This window comes from Sinocyclocheilus grahami, unplaced genomic scaffold (genome assembly GCF_001515645.1).
Source record: "Sinocyclocheilus grahami isolate Dianchi unplaced genomic scaffold, SAMN03320097.WGS_v1.1 scaffold117.1, whole genome shotgun sequence".
NCBI lineage: Eukaryota > Metazoa > Chordata > Actinopteri > Cypriniformes > Cyprinidae > Sinocyclocheilus > Sinocyclocheilus grahami.
The window spans coordinates 199024-218651 of NW_015505296.1; the positions used below are offsets into that span (position 1 = coordinate 199024).

The 19628-nt window shown below is 36.9% G+C and overlaps 2 protein-coding genes across 3 annotated transcripts in view; both read right to left on the minus strand.

Moving 5' to 3' along the window:
* The window catches only part of LOC107589563 (cell division cycle and apoptosis regulator protein 1-like), a 25988-nt gene extending 11715 nt beyond the window's left edge, over positions 1-14273 (minus strand). The window contains exons 1-13 of the mRNA XM_016278053.1: positions 14196-14273; positions 12687-12844; positions 12267-12439; positions 10784-10912; positions 9788-9820; positions 9434-9630; positions 9218-9344; positions 8988-9101; positions 5401-5593; positions 5157-5298; positions 4852-5007; positions 2480-2483; positions 2069-2182 (exon numbers count right to left, since the gene is read on the minus strand). Coding sequence (XP_016133539.1) covers positions 2069-2182; positions 2480-2483; positions 4852-5007; positions 5157-5298; positions 5401-5593; positions 8988-9101; positions 9218-9344; positions 9434-9630; positions 9788-9820; positions 10784-10912; positions 12267-12439; positions 12687-12798 — 1494 coding nt within the window. The 5' untranslated portion in view covers positions 12799-12844; positions 14196-14273. The remainder of the gene's footprint in view (positions 1-2068; positions 2183-2479; positions 2484-4851; positions 5008-5156; positions 5299-5400; positions 5594-8987; positions 9102-9217; positions 9345-9433; positions 9631-9787; positions 9821-10783; positions 10913-12266; positions 12440-12686; positions 12845-14195) is intronic.
* Positions 14274-15431: 1158 nt separating this feature from the next.
* Positions 15432-19427, minus strand: LOC107589524 (NFU1 iron-sulfur cluster scaffold homolog, mitochondrial-like). Of its 2 annotated transcripts, none has more exons than XM_016277988.1 (8): positions 19250-19427; positions 18900-18988; positions 18603-18738; positions 17182-17248; positions 16989-17100; positions 16845-16908; positions 16145-16319; positions 15432-16041 (listed from the first exon to the last, which is right to left on the minus strand). In XM_016277988.1, exons 1-8 carry the CDS (start codon positions 19303-19305, stop codon positions 15970-15972), a joined length of 771 nt encoding a protein of 256 aa, XP_016133474.1. In that variant the 5' UTR covers positions 19306-19427; the 3' UTR covers positions 15432-15969. The 2 variants fall into 2 exon arrangements, with proteins under 2 accessions (XP_016133474.1, XP_016133473.1); XM_016277987.1 differs by lacking the exons at positions 18603-18738; positions 18900-18988; positions 19250-19427 and adding exons at positions 17553-17688; positions 17850-17938; positions 18200-18349 and having other exon boundaries at positions 15433-16041.
* Positions 19428-19628: the final 201 nt, after the last annotated feature.

Here is a 19628-nt window from a genome sequence, read left to right on the forward strand (position 1 = left end):
AACTACTCCTTTTAGTCATAAAGATAATCGGAATTGTAAAAGGTTTGCCTTTATTTGTGTACATTCACAATAAAAACAAATCTTTGTGCTTTTGTAAAATAAGGCTAAAGAAAAATAGGATGCCGCTTTCTGCCGTCTGTTTCCTTTCACACAGCACAAAAATGAACCGAAACGGCATACTAAACTACTTGTTGCACAGTTTTTCTTTAATTTTCTTAATTAAAAATATGTTTCTCGTGTATAGGCCTATTTATTCATTATATATATATATATATAGCCTAGCTTTATGATTTTCTCCGCCGGCAGAAGCGCTGCAGGTGCGTGATATGATGACCATGTGAATCCTCATGTTCTGTTGTTTGCTGCTTTTTGCGCATGTAAAATTAATCCCCGGGAAACAAATGTTAGTATTTTTTAACAGGTCACAGACACTTATTCTTTCTAATTTAATTCAATTCTAATTTAAAATAATCTTGTCGGTTAATGGTTAATAATCGGTTAACGAGCGTCGGTTGTCGGTTAGGAAAAATAACCGAAATGAACATCCCTAATTTATAATGTTACAAAAGATTTCTGTTTCAAATAAATGCGGTTCTTTTCAACCTTCTGATTCAAATAATCCTAAAAAAATATCAGTTTCCACAGAAATATTAAGCAGGACAACTGCTTTCATTGATAATGCATTTATAATACATTGATAATAAGAAGTGTTTCTTGAGCATAAAATCTGAATATTAGAATGATTTCTGGAGGATCATGTGACACTGAAGACTGAAATAATGGCATCATGGGGATAAAATGTTTAAATATAAAAAAATGTTTAAATATATTACAATAGAAAACAGTTATTTTAAATTGTATTAATATTTCACAATATTACAGTTTTTACTGTATTTTTAATTAAAAATGCAACAAAAAACATTCAAAAAAAAATTACCAACTAGTAGTAGTGCATGTTTTGATACCGAAAAAAACTCAATTTCTTCAAGAAAACTTTCAAGAATGTTTGAAATTATTTCCTTTGACATTATATTGTTCTATTATTCTATTATTAGCTTCATTAATAATATAATAATAATACTAATATATATAATAAATATTTTCAATCTTTGTAAAACTTATTTTATTGCTATTTATTTATCTATTATTATTAATGAATTTATTTTTATTATTACTATTTATTTATATTTCTATTTTTATTATTATAATTTTTTATTTGTTTTATTATTATTATTATCTTTTTTTTTTTTTTTTTAAGTCTACCAGGGTTGGGGTGGGTTGTAAATTTACACAGTTGCTGTTTGTTTTATATTACTATTCCAAGAAGAAAATTCAATAAAGAGTTGTTAACAAAAAATATATATTTTCAAATAACTTACATAAAACTGGTAAAATGAGTGTGTTAAAAAGCAAGTTAGTTTTTGCTGTGTTATTAAAAAAGGGAATGAAACTACAAATATTGTCGTATTGAGACAATTTTTCTGACATGTGCGTGCGTCATCATGGTCAGAATAAACTGGATGTGTGAAACAATTTTGTATTTCTTTCTTTTTCAGTTCCTGGCGAGACAGGAAGCTTTACTGCTAGCAAAAAATGCAGAGATGTCTTAAAACGTATGTACCAGCAGGCCTTTTTGCAGACATAGTTTCCCTTCTCTTTTGTTCAAGAGAAATGTATCAAATCTGTCTTCACTCCCTCAGTCGATGTGTTAAAAACACTCACACAGCAGTGTTAACTTGTTTTCTGAAATGTAATACCTAGATAATATACCACAAAAACACAGTCTTATAAATGTACATAAAATTTTTACAAATTCAAATATATAAAAACTATAGATTGTTGATGTTATTAACTGTGGAAAAGCGTCATCACAGTCTTTGAAAAGGGTCCACAGTAATCATATCTACAGTCCCCGACACTGTAATGTAGTCCATTCCAGAGAAATACTACAGCAGAAGTGCAAAACAATTGTCATAAAATAGCACATACGTTAGTAATTAAATAATAAGCTGATTACACAAACCAAGCCGGTTTGTTGCAGTTAATAGTGTCATTCAGAGAGCTGTACCTTGATGAGGCGGGCAGGGTGCTGGAAGGAGTCTCTCAGCTCTGGTGGATCTTCTGCCAGAGCACAGGACTTATGGTACAGCTCATCTAGACTAGGGTTGGCCAGCAGCATTACCTATAACAAACATTAATATTAAGCATGACTTCCAAAAACCACTGAATGAAATCTGGTGAGAAGTATTATTCTGAAAATGAATTTGACAGTGAATTACTCAAAAAAAAAAGAAAAAAGATTGACCATAACTGGGGGGGGGGGGGGGGTATTTAAAGAAAGAGCAATTTGTTCAGTAAACCACTGTTTAATTAAAAGAAAAGCTATTTTATGTTTAGTTTTTCCCCCCTGCTGTACTGAAACCATACCGAACCGTGATGTCAAAACTGAAGTACGTACTGAACCGACATGTTTGTGTACCGTCCTCTAAGTCATATATCAAACATAGATTAAACATACATTTAAACAACAAAGAAAAAATTGCACCATAATAAAGTAACTAGCTTATAAATGCATATCTCAAGATCTCTGTGCTTTTTTAGGGTCCATGAAGGTAAAATTGAATTGCTTTGTCATTTTCAGATGGTTGTATATATCCAACTGATAGATCCAATCCAGTGATGCCTAAATTTTTCATGAAACAGAGGTTGTGTTCGTATATTCCTTCCCATTGCGACACATCCGAGTGAAACGGCTTTTCAAACAAGAAAAATAAAATGTAGTGAGGTATTTAATTGGTTCATCGTGAATTGACTGGAAAAAATAGTAATTTGCAACAAGACATCTCAAGATTCTTCCTTTACGACAATTAAGGGTGTATTCATACCGGTCTTACTTGGTTCGATTGAATGGAACTCAAGTTCGTTTACCCTCTTGGTGTGGACCTTTTTGGCAGGTGTGAATACAGCAATCGTACTCAGGTGCGCCCCAAACAACCGTACCGAGGTCTCGGTCCGCTTCCAAACGAACTCTGGTACGGTTCGTTTAAGGTGTGAATATGACCCGACCTCGATCCGACCCAATTGTAGTTTGGCTTCACGCTCAGAAACAGACAGCTTGCGCATATAGTGCTGTTATTTGCGTTTAAATGGCTTAAATAACTTTTTAAACCACAATGCTTAAAACCACAAGTGACGTGAGCATGCTAAATAGGCTAAAGCTTGCCGCAAAAATTACCATGATTATGTTGGGAGAAAATAGTAAGGAGATATTTGAATTATTTTTTAATAAACTAGTGTTTTATGAGTCAGTGTCGCTATGAAGTTGATGATCCTGACTCGCCATCTCATCATTGGACGCGTCTTTAGAAAGAAATGCATCTTTACGGATTACATAATAACAGAAGCATCATGCCCATTCAAAGGGGCCACGTGCCCCCTCAGATTTCTGAGCCAAGTGGATTTTAAATGCAGCTTCCAAAAGACAAAAAATAGCCGAATATTTTTTATATTTGATACAATCACACCAGTTTGATTAGATCGCTCAGTGCGGCACAGCGTCAGCTGCTAAATTCAAATCTGCGTTCGCTGGCTGGCGCTGAGCCAGAAACAGACGCGTGTGTACAGCGCTGCATTATAACCAATCACACACGAGTCTGTTGATCTTATGAATGCAATGGCCAATCAGAGACACTCGGATGAGTCATCGCTGAAACGCGGTGTTTTGTTCACTTGCTCGCTGACTGAATTATCTGGCGAATTCTCTCATCAGAAACAACAAAGTGCAGATGTGCGTACGAATGTTAGTTAAGATATTAATTTCACAGTATAAACAGCTTCAGTGATTTTAATGGGAGTTTTTGAGAGTGTTTTGACTTACACATATTTGAGAATGGAGATATTTCCTGATATAGTTAACACGTTTGGAATTATTTCGAATAAAAAGAGAGAAAAAAAACAACAACAACATAAACCTATGTCAGTTATGCAGTGCTATCTTGGCTGCTGTGTGTCACATGACAAGCATGACCCCCCTTCAAAAATCATGAGTGCATGACGCCCCTGAGTTTTTGATTTGGATTTGAATTATTTCGTTTTGTAGTCCTTTAAAGCTTTCTATAGATATATTCATCAAGTCTGTAAGGAAAATATTCGCTGAGTTTCGGTGCATTTTTGTGAAGCGCTCCTGTTCAAGACCAAGACGGCAAGTGCATCCTATTTGTTTTCTTTATTTTACAAAAGCACAACGTTTTCTTGATATTGTGAGTGCACACAAATAAAAATAGAACCTTAACAGTTCCGAACGATTTACTATTCTTACCTTTATGAGCAAAAATGATGGCGTATTTAATTTGTTTCCACTGATGTCCTGTGTTGAGCTTCGACTCTCCACACAAACGATTGGATATGCGCCTAATAGCGCACATTTATATAGGTTAAATGTTTAAACTAACATTGTGATATGCTTTAAGTATTTTATATCTGTAGATTTTATTTTCGGCAAGTCGTAATTACAACATCGTATGACATTTTCTCATATGATGCTCATAAGTTTCTTCATATTACGTTAGTATCTGATAACCACAAATCATTAAAAGAATAAAAATTGCACTACGAAAGATCTCCATGATTAGCCTGTTTTTGCACTTCCTGTTTTTCCCTGCTTGAGAATTTCTGTCCAATGAATGGATGACCTTAGCACATGGTTGTGTTTACAATTTCTGGTTCACTTGCAAATAAAGGGCAGTGTGAAAGCGAACCACACCAAACTAAAAAAAAATCAACATTGTATTTGGTCCGGACCAAAGCAAGTGAACTAGTGGACTTTCCTGGTGTGAATACACCCTAACTTACCCATCGAGAGAGAATTTGGAGAACTGCACAGTATATCTTGGGACGACTCTGCGAGGCCGTCTTGGAGAACGTTCTCTGCGAGGAGACCGGTCTCTAGAACGCTTCCGTGTGGGTGAACGTTCTCTTGATCTCCTTCGCTCTCTATCTCTTTCCCGACTACACAAACACAGGCAAAATAAAGCATGAGCACGTACAGCAAATAAAGATTCACAATATCCATTTTTTGCTTGTACTTCAGACCAAACTACTGAAGCAATTCTACTCAATTACTCCTGAGAAAGTAAGGTGTATGCATGAGTGCTGACCTGCGGTCATCTTTCCTCAGGATAAGTTCTGGTCGGTCACTGCGGCTGGGGAAGCGGGGTGAGGGGTCCACACGCCTCACCTGTTGCGGCTGAGGCATCATCCGCACTGGCGGCTGCAGCAAACCCCCTGAGAACACAGAGTCTACACATGGCAGAAAGAGAGAGAGAGAGAGAGAGAGAGATCGGAGATCAACACTGATTCTGTAAAAGTGTGACTCGTTGAATGGTGGAGGGGTTGATGTACCTTTAGGGGGAGGCTGGGGTAGCAGGGGCTGTGGGGGATTCTGCAGCAGTGGGGCCAGAGAGGCAGCTGAGAGCTGAGCCTGCAGAAGAGACGGAGGAGGTCCCTGGGCCGGGACGCTGAACGTAGTGGGCGGGGGTAGAGACTGCAGCATGGTGGGACCTGGTTTCATCATGTTTGGGCCTGGCGGCTGGTTCTGAAAAAGAACAAAAGAGTTGGGTTTGCTAGTATGTACAACTGCCAATTTTATAGTGCAAAATCACAACATAATTTTGAAGAAATACCCCCACCCCCCACATAAAGGTAGTAAATTTCAACCACACTGACACTTTTTTGAAAATTTATTGAATTTATACTACTGTTTATGAATGAAATTAATTCTTATTTTCAGAAAGCATGCATTAAATTGATCAAATATTACATTTATAATGTTCCAAAAAATTCTGTTCTTTTAAAAGAATTTATTTGAACTTTCTATTCATCAAAAAATTCTGAAAATTCAGCTTTTCCATGGAATAACTTACATTTTAAAATTAAAATACAAAAGAGTTATCTATAATTGTAATAATATTTCACAATAGTATTGTTTTTACTGTAATTTTTATCAAATAAATGGTGAGCATGAGACGTTTTTCAAAACCATTTAAAAAATCTTACCAACCACAAACCTTTGAACGATAAGGTTCGACAAGGTGAAACCTTTGACACTACAAAAATTATATATTAAATTAACATCACCTAGCTCTACTTCAAACAAGTCAACGTCTATCAAAAGAAAACACAAACCTATAACTGCACATTGATTCAACACATCAAAATGATTATGACAGCTTTCAACTAGGAGCTATAAAACAAGCTTTTAAATAAATAACATTAATCCAGTATATAATGTTTAGGTAACCTGTTTTATAGGATGGGAGGAAAATGGGCCTAAATGAGTAATCAAGGAACACTAAACCCAGTGAAAAGAAAATAAATGGTTAGAAATAGCTGGAGACAGAGGAAGTAGAAGCATTGCTATTACCATTTTCTGGTTTTGGCCCCTGTTAAAAGACACAATAGCTTTTCAAGTCTTGTTTTGGGGGGGTTGGGAGCACAAAAGGCACTTTCTTTAAAAAAAAAAAAATAATAATAAATTATAAAAAGTATAATGGGCATTTCCAAAGGAGACAATGTCTCACAAGTATTGTTTGTTACATAAAACAAAACCAGACCAGAGTTTGCATTTGCTTTTTCATCATGCACCTTCTCAGAGTGACATTTGTGTCCAGGTGTACAGATGTCAAAAGTACAAGTAATTCATTATCAGGTATAAAAAATTGTTTAAAAAAAAAAGTTAATAAATACAAAAACAGCAGTAGTAACAATATCAGTCTTCGTTCTTTATTTTATAAAAACTCAAAGAAAAAAAAATTGCACCCACATGCCATTATTTATTTATTTTTTTAATTATTTACATTAAAGGGGTCATATGATGCTGCTAATAAGAACGTCATTTTGTGTATTTGGTGTAATGCAATGTGTTTACGCGGTTTAAGGCAAAAAAAAAAACACATTATTTTCCACATACTGTACATTATTGTTGCTCCTCTATGCCCCGCCTTTCTGAAACGCGTTGATTTTTACAAAGCTCATCGGTCTGAAAAGCAAGGTGTGCTGTGATTGGCTAGCTATCTAGTGCATTGTGATTGGCCGAATACCTCAAGTGTGTGACAGAAATGTTACGCCCCTTACCAGGTTCAGGAAATTTTCCTCCGTAAAATGCGCTGCGCACACTCGAATATTTGGGTTGAACTGTTCTTGAACGTAAATAAAACTTGATTTCCAGTTGTGTCCGCTTTTGGAAGGCCAAACAAAGTACTTTCGCTTTCACAACATAACACACAGCGTCTCCATGACATGGCGGCGGCGGCAAAAACAATACTACAGCGAGAATCAAAGTTACCATTTGGGCAGCGTTATGCAAATCTTCCCACACAGTGACGATTTGTAATTTTTAATTAGCATTACGAATCATTATAAAAGATAAAACTTCACTGGTATTTGGACTACTGAAATTTTTGAATAAAAATAATTAGTTTGGGTAATTACAAAAATAAGACTAAGATAAAACAAAAACAAAACAAATATGACTTTGCATCCCCCCAAGACAAAGTGCATTAATAACACAGCAGATGCTGATTAGCTAAAGATGGAATCTATGGTTTGCAAAAAATATGTTTAAAGGGGTCATATGATGCGATTTCAATTTTTCCTTTCTCTTTGGAGTGATACAAGCTCTTGGTGCATAAAGAAGATCTGTAAAGTTGCAAAGACTAAAGTCTCAAATCCAAAGAGATATTCTTTATAAAAGTTAAGAGTCAGCCACGCCTACCTAAAACGGCTCGTTCTAACACGCCCCCACGTGTCTACATCACTATGTGGGAAGATTTGCATAACGCCGCCCAAATGTTCACGCAAAGAAAGAAGGCATAACTTTTATTCTCGCTGTTGTTGCCACCGACATGTCGTGAAGGCACTGTGTGATTCGTTGTGAAAGTGAAACTACTTTGTTTGGCCTTCCAAAAGAGGACGATATCTGCTTAGTCATGCCTGGAGCTGATCCGTGCTGGTTGCTGAGGAAATACTACAACTTCGTGCTGTGGATCACCGGATCGGCTTTCACCGTGGACGAAGCGGAGTCCAGCCCGGGGTTGTCACATGTGGTTGCCGCAAGCCCGCCGGACGCTCCTTCATCGAATCCGCCGCCTCTGCTCACTCTAGCCTTCCAGCCGTTCCTCACATTATCCCCCGACCTTTGCTCACTCTAGGGTGCCGTGTGTGACGCTGTGTTTCGTTTTGAAAGCGAAAATACTTTGTTTGGCCTAGAAATCAGTGGTTAAGTTGTATTTACAACACTGTTCCAGAACACTTCAACCCAAATATTCAGATGTGTGCAGCACATTTTATGGAGGACCGTTTCCTGATAAAAGACAGTATAAGTCATTATAATCCATAATTATGTCCCCACTGGATACAACGAATGCCTCGTTTATAATAGGTTTAAATGTTTTTGTCTCATCGCTCCTGCCGGGACATGGCATCACAGTACGGTAAGGGGCGTAACATTTCCGTCACACGCTTGAGGTATTCGGCCAATCACAACACATTGGATAGCTGGCCAATCAGAGCACACCTCGCTTTTTCAGACCGATGAGCTTTGTAAAAATCGACGCGTTTCAGAAAGGCGGGGCAAGGAGGAGAAACAATAATGTACAGTATGTGGAAAATAATGTGTTTTTTGAACCTTAAACCGCATAAACACATTTCATTACACCAAATATACAAAATAATGTTATTTTTAGCAGCATCATATGACCCCTTTAATTACAAATCCAACACGCAAGCTGTGAGCTGTAATACAGGGAAAGGTGAAAAAGCTTCAACAGGGACTTGTCTTGGGTGGAAGGAAAGAAACCCAAGGACATGTGACTAAAGCCTGTTTGTGAAACAGGAGAGTGGAGGAGTGGATCAAGCAGAAGACAAAGGGGAAGAGGAGGAGGAGGAGAGAATGGGGATTCGGGGCGCAGGGGTCAAGTGGTGTGGGTTACATTTTGTCTTGAATCCACCGCAGAGTGTATGTCAGAGTAGCGCTGCATTCCTGCTTCAGAGTAAAAGCTGGACAGCTGTGGGGAAACCTGAGGTAAGGGCTGAGGCGGCTGGTGCTACATGGAGATTAAGAACACAGGAATCAACAGCAGCATCATGACACACTGTGAAGGCAGAACCATTTCAGACTGTATCTGCCAGGGATCCATTCAGACCACGTGGGTTTGCTTACCGTTTGGTTGGGCAGCTGAGGTAACGTCTGGATGCGCTGGGCATTCCATTTGAAAGGCATATTAGGATTGTAGACAGCTTCCACCAGAACACGATCGCCGACTTGGGGTGTTTTCCCCTTAACTGCACTACAAAAAAAAAACAACACACACCCAGAAGTTACACACCTGACCTTGAAAGCTCTTAAGTACAATTGCACATTTACAATATAATGCACCTGAGCTGGAAGAAGACATCCTCATCAACAAAGCCGAAAGTATCGTGTAGCTTGCTGACGACCCCGGTGAAAACACGCTGCTTTTGGGGTTGAGTCTGCTGTTGGTGGCTGGAGCGCGGGGTTGGGTAGGATACGGTTATCTGTGCCGTCTGCTGCGGATTTGACAGGCTCAGGCTGGTGGGCAAGGCAACAGGGGGCTGCAAAATACACACAGCACCACTGTTAGAACATAAACTCTTCATATTTGGCAATGTTAAGGGATCTCTTGCTTCGTTTTACACATTTAAACATAGTAAGATGTGTTTTGCAAGAAAAATATGTGATGCATATGCAGAATTTGGAAACACAGTGTACCTGTGATAGCAGGGCTTGTTGGGGTTGTGAAAGCTGTGAGAAATAAAGAATAACACAAAAGAAAAAATTACACATTAACTATAAGGCAAAAACTGTTAACATATAAAAATATTTTATTTATATAAAATCCAAAATCTAGACATTTTCTACATGTTAACTATATAAATATAAGCGCCAATTACTACAATATGCCTTTCGAAAATGTGAGGTCGGTATAGATTTTTTTTAAGTCGCTTATGCTCACCAAGGCTGCATTTATTTTTATCAAAAATAATAAATAGTTTTTTATTTTAATATATTAAAAAAATTATATTAATATATTTTATTTATTCCTCTAAAGGCATCATCTTTCAAAAATCATTTTACTATGCTGATTTTCTGCTCAAGAAACATTTCTTATTATTATCAATGTTTAGAATCAGTTGTTCTGCTTAATATATTTGTGGAAACCATGATAGATTTTTTTTCTGAATTCTTTGATTAATAAAAAGTTCAAAAGGACAGCTTTTATTTAAAATAGAAATCTTCAGTAACATTATCAATGTCTTTACGGTCACGTTTGATCAATTTTTATGCATTCCTTTAATAAAAAAAATCTTTCTGACCCCAGCAGCTTTTTTTACAACCACAATTAAATGATGACACCCCAGGTTTGAAAAGTATGAACTGAAAAATCAATACATGCTTGAATTCACATTCAGAACCAACCACATCTAGACTGGAAGTGAGTCCTGATAGTTAAATAATGCAGACAGGCACTGCAGCACTTGCCCTCTTTAGAGTAACCACTGTGCGGACTGCTGTCCTTTTAGTCTGCCATGATGTATACATTTATGAACCTGACAGGCGCTTGTATCTAAAGAGACCCAAGACCTCGTGGTACGCACAAGAAATCACAACAAAAAATACAGAAAACCTTTATGATAAAACAAGGGCTTCAGAAAAGCTATGAGGCAAAGTAAAAGAGGAGGTGTGGATGAGAGCCAACACATGTACCTGATGTGGGACGTTGTAAAGAGTTTGTTGATGTGGAGGCTGTGGTGGGGGGGCTTGAGGCGGCTGCTGTTGTTGTTGCTGCTGCTGTTGCTGCTGCTGATACTGCTGCAGGGCTGAATTGATCTGCGACTAAAATAAAACACACCAGTGACTCAAGACTGCAGGCTGGGGGAAGGGCTCAGGTTACAGCTCTCCTACACTGAGCATGCTAGAAATGCATACGAGTACAATTCAGACTGATGGAGGAAGCACTTTGTGCATTGCAGTGAACAGAATGAGATTGGGTTAGGTGCAGAGCGCACTCTATATAACTACTACTATTTTTGGAAAATAATAGGTTCTGTGCTAGAGCTCCACGATTAATTGAAATAAAACTGAAATTGCGATATGGCTTATTGCGATTGTCAGATATCAAAGGCTGAGATTTAACTAAATCAATATATGTGCTGCATCTTTTAATAGTGAAGCGTGGTATTGTGAGTGTCTTGGTTCACAGTAAATGCTGTTCCGCACAAACTCTATCTCTGCATCTGCTCCGAGTTTGGGTTTAACGTGCATTTGGGAATGCAGCATTTCTCAACCATCTTCCCCTACTTGTAATGAGAAGTGCTTAACAATCTAAGAGAAGCATTAAGGTCTCCCTGTGGTTTTCCCATCAAAATAGAAGTTTGATGGTTTAACGTTTGAAAATGAAGACATTACAACGGCCATAAATACTATTATTGTAATTTTAAGGTTGTAATATAAAACAAATGTATTATTATGACTCCTAAATACTCTTTTTTTTATTTTACAGTGAAATTTTAGAATAGTAATATACTTTGTTGTTATTTAGTATGCTTATGAAATAAACATATAGTTTGTTTATATTTTATTTAACAATAATAATAATAATATTTAGTTTGCTTGTAATAATAATAATACTTATTATTATTTATCCTTATTGATATATAAATAAAAAAAGTTTGGCTAAATTGTGCAGTCCTGCAAACAAGCACAGAAAACTTGGATTCCCCCCAAATTTTAAATTGCAAACACAATTGTTAACAGAAAAAAAAAATCCCAATTAGATTTGTCAAAAAAAAAATGTTTTCCCAAAATCATGCAACCCTTTACTATACTACTTAGTTTCCCCAAATCCCCCCAGCATTTTAAATTGCAAACACAATTGTTAACAGAAAAAAAAAAATCCCAATTAGATTTGTCAAAAAAAATGTTTTCCCAAAATCATGCAGCCCTTTACTATACTACTTAGTTTCCCCAAATAAATGCTTTCATGACACTAGAAATGAAAATGCTGATTGTTATTCGCTAGGAATTAGGGATAATTGCATACTATTCACAATATACATACTATATACTGCAGGATACTGCATAAATGACACATCCAGCATGTTAGTATGCTACTCCAAACATAGCCAAAGGCTTAATTGTGCATTTACTCCAGCTGCATTACGGTGATGGATCACAGCCAGGTCTTCACCTGCTGTAATGCAGCGGCAGCGGCTGCTGCGGCCTGTTGCTGGAGCGCTGCGGTCTGCTGAGAGAGCTGATAGTTGGCAGCTGACTGTGTGTTGAGGGAGGCTGCCGCTAAAGCCGACTGCTGAGTGTACATAGGAGACGCTCCCAAGAGGGATGGCTGCTGTACTCCTAAAGCTATGGGAGAAATGTGTGAGATTGTAAGGACAATGCAACTGCTGTCAACAACATTCAAACGAACACAAGCAAACTTTGACCACTCAGTGAAACCCAAAGAAAATCATCTTGAGCTTTGACCTTCACAAATAAGATAAAGCTAGAGATTATGAATGCATTTTTAGACTAACATTCAGTAATTTGTAATTGAAAGCGAAAGTAACACAGTGCCAATAATTCAAGTATTTGCTGATTTATGATGACTTACAGTGTAAACTGTTCAGGTCCAGTGACTGTCCTGAGTGGCCGGGCTGTGAAACTGCTGTTGTGGCAAACTGGGCCGCCCACGGCGGGTTCTTCTGACCCCCGAACTGGGCCATGGAGACCTGCTCACGTTTTCCACTGGATCAGGTGGCAGATTATTTCCTGCAAGGACAATAATCACTTACTTACTAAAACTGCAAGCTCTAAACATTACAAGCATAAAACTGGATGGACAGGAACTGAAATATAGTGTCTGTTTCAGTGGCTGCTCGCCAAGACAACACTACTGATAATCACAAGACACACAAAGTCAAAGGTTTTGATCTTTAAGGCCCCTATTGCCCAAGACAACAATCAAAAGGCCCTCAGTCATACATCAACTATATGATATTTTATTACTACTACTGCTGCAGTAAGACGCTTGTTTTTAAACGTTCTGAAACAGAAAGTGGGGCTGGTAATAGCTTAAAATAATCAAGCTTCCAATTATTCTAATGTCTTTTTTTAATAGTTAACACATTTAGGTTATTATAAAGACTAACTAAAACTAAATTAAAAATCTGTGAAGAAGATTTGTTTCATTTACAGATAACTGAGAGCTGTGTTTGCAAGATTGTTAATTTAATTTAAAAAATCCCTCATCTGACTCTGAAGGCAATCGGACCTGCTGCCTAGTTAGGGATCTCTCTAGACTTTGAAACGCAGCCAAATGCAATTTGTCAGCTCACTAAATCGTCTGTAATAAAATGATTGTACTTAATTAATTCCCTCGTACAAAAAAGCAACGCCTTTTGTTTACTGTATAGATTTCATACATAAATACAGAGGCTTTAAAGAAGATCTATGTCATATACTGATAATTAACAGCCGAGGTTGCCAGATAGTTAACTTAATTTAAAAAAAAAAATTTAACTCGGACATGCTGTCTATTTAGGGAGCTCACTAGATTTTGAAACACAGCCAATGCCATCTGTCAGCTCCAGAACACCAGCAGACTTTTTAGACCCCCTTCCCGCTTTAAAACTCCGTTTAAGTCCAGATCAACAGCGAAAACGAAACATTAACTTCTTCGTGACCTTTGTTTGAAGATCCAGATAATTACTTTTACTATGCAATCTTTTCTCTGCACTAGCTTAGCACACCAACGTATTCTCAATGCAGCAAGCTAAGCAGCTAACGCAGCAACACAACACAGACCAAACCATTTCAAACCTTGTATTAGGTCTCTCAACCACTTTGAAGCGTATTTACTTAAACTAAACAGCAGTCTCAGTGGTAGTATGTACAGCACCACTGTGCTGACTGCAGTGTTTTGTTTTTCTGATACGGGCCCTCGCATGAGCACACTGTCTAGTGTTCTGGCCGTGCACTTACTAGTCTCCTTTACACCTCAAAAGTGTATACAATGTGCGCAGAATAACACACAATCAAGTGCATGACGAAGCATTACTAACATAACAAAACTTCAGTCGATATGTAAGCATGCAAGCTAGCTGTTGTTGTCGCTGCTTACCGTCCGTCCGCTCTCATTCAGCGGTAGAGAAACACTGAAGTCTGGATGACGCGTCGCGCATGCGCAGTTCGCTTGAAGCGCATCAGTGCAAAGCTGATCCAGGAGCGGATGGCATAAGACAACGAAGAAGAAGTTTTTTTTTGTAAATCCAAACAATCCTACATATATATAACTGAATCGTTGTTGTTTTTATTATTATTATTATTATTAGCCATATTATTATACCTCAATCATTTTATTTAAAAATCATGTTTTCTTCGATCAAAATTTATATGAAATCCTAGAGAATAAATTGTCAGTTTTTAGACAAGCTGGAACTGTACTGTTTATACCCATTGCTTTCATAAATTAACACTCTTTTTATTATTTATTTCTCATTATGCTGTGTTGCAAAGTTAAATAAAAAAATAATAATAATTAGGATTTTCCAATTATGTTGGAAGAGATCAGATGTGCTAAAACATTAGTCACATTTAAATGCAGACTCAAAACTCATCTGTTCAGCTGTGCATTTACTGAATGAGCACTGTGCGATGTCCGAACTGATTGCACTGCATTTTATGTATAAGCATGTTCTATTCTTAACTCTTTTAAATTCATTTTAAACCTTTTAAATCAATTTTTAAATCATTTTCAAAAATTGTAATTCCTTGTTTTATTGTTGTGATTATTTTTTTTATAATTTTTTCATTTATTTTATGTAAAGCACTTTGAAATACCATTGTGTATGAAATGTGCTTTATAAATAAACTTGCCTTGCCTATGTAGTAAACAAGCAAGTCTTTTTAAATGTCCTCTGAAAGTTTCTTAGGTTTTCAATTTGAAAAATTATTTCTCTGACGAAACAGCACAACATTCCAATTGTTTTTGTAAAGTAAAACACACACCAACTAAATACATATGGCTATCCATAAAAGCAAATTAGTATTTTAAGAATTAGTTTCAAAATTACACCATTTACATGTGTAATGCTCATATCCCAAAATGATTGAATGCCATAAGTGCTTCTAAACGACTGTTTCTGGGCATATTTATATTAGATATTCAAATCTCTCATTCTGGAGTAATTAGTGAAACAGGCTGGTTCATAAACATGCTGACGTTTTTATGCTGAAATGTAAAACGGAGTAAAAAACAGAAGCTTATAAAAAAACAAAATGCAGAAAAATATACATTTAAAGAAAAGTGGTAAACAGTAGGACAAATATCTACACCAAGACAATGACTAATTTATACACAACTGTTTTATTTCATTATAGGTCCTCCTCCAGAACTGCTGGATGGCAGCTGTAGATGATCATGAATACAGACTTTCACAAATGACCGCATTCTCAAGGACTCTTAGAGCTGTGGAAGATCCGCATTCCTTCAAGTGCTCATTTCAGGTTTAAGAATGTATCAGGATCACAGCATTGTATTCATGCTATAAAAGAACTCCAACTTAATTACTGCACTCCCCAGACATCTAGGTGAAATCGCAGTGTTCAATAAGCATTGTAATTAAAAGCAACCGTCTTCAATTTAACCTTTTCTGTCAGACAAGTAACAGACCCGTTAAGAATCCTTGTAACTCAGTGAGTGCACTTGCAATCACAATATTGCACTGTTATATTAGAAACAGAACTTACAACATTGAGCTTGGATAAATATTATACTATATTCTAGATTCTGTGACTTAAATGTACAGCATCCTTATGGAGTGTGTGAATCCCACTAGAATTATGACACAACAATAGCCAATAGAATTATGTGTACAGCAGAGCTGGATCTCATGCTATGAGTCTTGCAGTTTCTTGTCCAGTTCTGTAAACATCTTCATGTTGATCTCATCCACTTCATCCTCGACCTTAATAAAAAAAATAAAAATTTAAAAACCACACAATAATGAATAATGAAATTCATGATCACTGTAGTTAAAATATGCAAAGATGATCTCATGAATAACTTACCTGTTCTACCTTGTCCACCTCGGGTATATAAAACTGCAGCATGTTCTGGATGCCATTTTTTAGGGTAACCGTGGAGCTGGGACAGCCTGTGCAGGAGCCAACCAGCTTCAGCTTCACTGTGCCATCCTCAAAGCCTTTGAATATGACGTCGCCACCATCCTCCTGAACCGTGGGTCTTAAGGAAAGCAGACACAGCATTGAGCTTTGCTGGTCATCTAAAAACCTTCAATACATAACTAGCTACTAATTTAAATGTCCTGTCCACGTATGCAGTAATTTTTGCTAAAAGCTTTTCACGCTAGTGGCTAGTATTGACATTCTAAAATTCGAAATTAATAATTATTTAAGTGGCAAAATTAAATAATAAAGATTAAGCATGCTTTCAATACAGTTTTTGGAATGAAAATTGAACTATTTTAACGATAACTATTTTCTATTTTAATATATTTTACAATGTAATTTATTCCCGTGATGGCAAAGCTGAATTTTCAGCGTCATTGCTCTAGTCTTCAGTGTCACATGATTGTGTAAACAGCATTTATTTGAAATGATTTCTTTTGTAAAACACTATAAATGGCTTTAATATCACTTTGGATCAATTTAATGAATCCTTGCTCAATAAGTATTCAAAAAAATAAAACGTACCGACCACAAACGTTTCAAGCGTAGTATATGTTGAATTAAAACAATATAAACATACCTGATCCGTGTGTCTAAAAGTTCCTTTATCATTAAGACAATTTCATCATCATCTTCTGTAACACCTGAAGAGTAAAGAAATAAAGATAACAATTTTAAATAGTTTAGTCAGTCTGTGTTAATGTACAGTCAGTGTTTCGCTCACTGCTCTCAGCGTGTGTTGCTCCCGCTGTGATGGCCTCTCCACTCTCAAAGAACTTCGTAATGACCTCGATCGCATGTCGCTTAATGTCTGTCCATTCAACATCATCGTCTGTCTTTAATAAGTTACATGTTAAATGTTAATGCAGCATTCAAACAGACTAGCAATCAAAATAAACTTTATTGCCGAACGCTACCTTAGTCAATGTGATGAAATCTGGGCCATAAAAGACACTTTTTATGCCTTCAATTTGGAAAAGATCCCTGTTGGATGATTATAACAAATGTATTTAATACACAGCAAGATTACATTCAAATCACTACTTGCAAAAGGACTCTATACTAGGGTGAACATACGTGCCATTTTCCCAGGACGCGTCCTGGCCAGGATTTCTATATTGCCTAAAATATCTAGGTTTTGGCTTTGTTTGCGTGTGCAGACCGATCGGTGTATGACATCAAAATGACATCTAGATATTTTAGGCAATATAGAAATCCTGGCCAGGACGCGTCCTGGGAAAATGGCACATATGGTCACCCTACTCTATACTTTTACAATGAAGCTCACTTGGCTAAAGGGGAACCCTCTGCTGAGTTTGATGCTGGGAAATCTCGAGTCCCCATTCCCAGCACAGGTTTACCGGGAAGAAACTTTAGACTTCTGGGGTTTGGTGTGTCTTGAGTTAAAACGGAAAGGTTTCGCACTGCAAAAAAACAAAAAACAATACAAAACCTCAGTAAGATTACAGGGCTTTGCAATATTAAATTCAACAGCATTACTTTACTTTACTTTACAAACTTGAATTCATCAAAAGCGATCTGTTATGGAATAAAGAGGATATAAGGTACAAATAAAATGCCTGACCTGAGAATGGTTTGCATTCATACAGTCGAGACTGTATTCTGTGGGCAGCCCACACTGAATAGCACTGATTTCTGTCATTTACAGGCAATCTAAGAGAGAACATACAAGATTACAGTCTCTACACACACTGTAAAGGCAAAAAGAGAGAGAGACATCAGTACATACATATATATACTTTTATGACAGCTGAAGTTAATACCAAGGTAATCGTTTTACTGTAGTATTTTGGTGGAAACTATGGTTACTATAGTAAACCAGCACAATCGTCACTTGACATTATATTATGCAACAATACACTTCAAATCTTGGATTTGAATACTTTAAAAAAAATACAGCATGTCATTTCCAACCTCAAATGATGTGACCGCATGAAGCGCACCAGACTCCATCTTACAGACGCCGCCATTTCGATTGTTTTGACATTTAGGACCCCAAAGCGGACAATAATTCTCCTGCTGAAAAATACGACTGTGTGTATGTTAAATGAATATTGTGTGTAATTAAAAAATATATATTAGTGCTTATATAAATATGTGGCAAAAATGCGTACGAAATCAGAGCGAATTACGGCAAAACAACTGCATTGCACCTGACATGTCAATATAGACTAGGTTTTGGCTTTGTTTGCGTGTGCAGACCGATCGGTGTATGACATCTAGATATTTTAGGCAATATAGAAATCCTGGCCAGGACGCGTCCTGGGAAAATGGCACATATGGTCACCCTACTCTATACTTTTACAATGAAGCTCACTTGGCTAAAGGGGAACCCTCTGCTGAGTTTGATGCTGGGAAATCTCGAGTCCCCATTCCCAGCACAGGTTTACCGGGAAGAAACTTTAGACTTCTGGGGTTTGGTGTGTCTTGAGTTAAAACGGAAAGGTTTCGCACTGCAAAAAAACAAAAAACAATACAAAACCTCAGTAAGATTACAGGGCTTTGCAATATTAAATTCAACAGCATTACTTTACTTTACTTTACAAACTTGAATTCATCAAAAGCGATCTGTTATGGAATAAAGAGGATATAAGGTACAAATAAAATGCCTGACCTGAGAATGGTTTGCATTCATACAGTCGAGACTGTATTCTGTGGGCAACCCACACTGAATAGCACTGATTTCTGTCATTTACAGGCAATCTAAGAGAGAACATACAAGATTACAGTCTCTACACACACTGTAAAGGCAAAAAGAGAGAGAGACATCAGTACATACATATATATACTTTTATGACAGCTGAAGTTAATACCAAGGTAATCGTTTTACTGTAGTATTTTGGTGGAAACTATGGTTACTATAGTAAACCAGCACAATCGTCACTTGACATTATATTATGCAACAATACACTTCAAATCTTGGATTTGAATACTTTAAAAAAAATACAGCATGTCATTTCCAACCTCAAATGATGTGACCGCATGAAGCGCACCAGACTCCATCTTACAGACGCCGCCATTTCGATTGTTTTGACATTTAGGACCCCAAAGCGGACAATAATTCTCCTGCTGAAAAATACGACTGTGTGTATGTTAAATGAATATTGTGTGTAATTAAAAAATATATATTAGTGCTTATATAAATATGTGGCAAAAATGCGTACGAAATCAGAGCGAATTACGGCAAAACAACTGCATTGCACCTGACATGTCAATATAGAAAGAGGCGTAGCTCCCTCCTTAAAGGGATAGTTTCCCAAATGTTACCTCAAAATGAAAACGACAAAATTACCATTGCCCTAAAGTGAAATTTTAGTCACACCCATGATTAATTAAACTATGT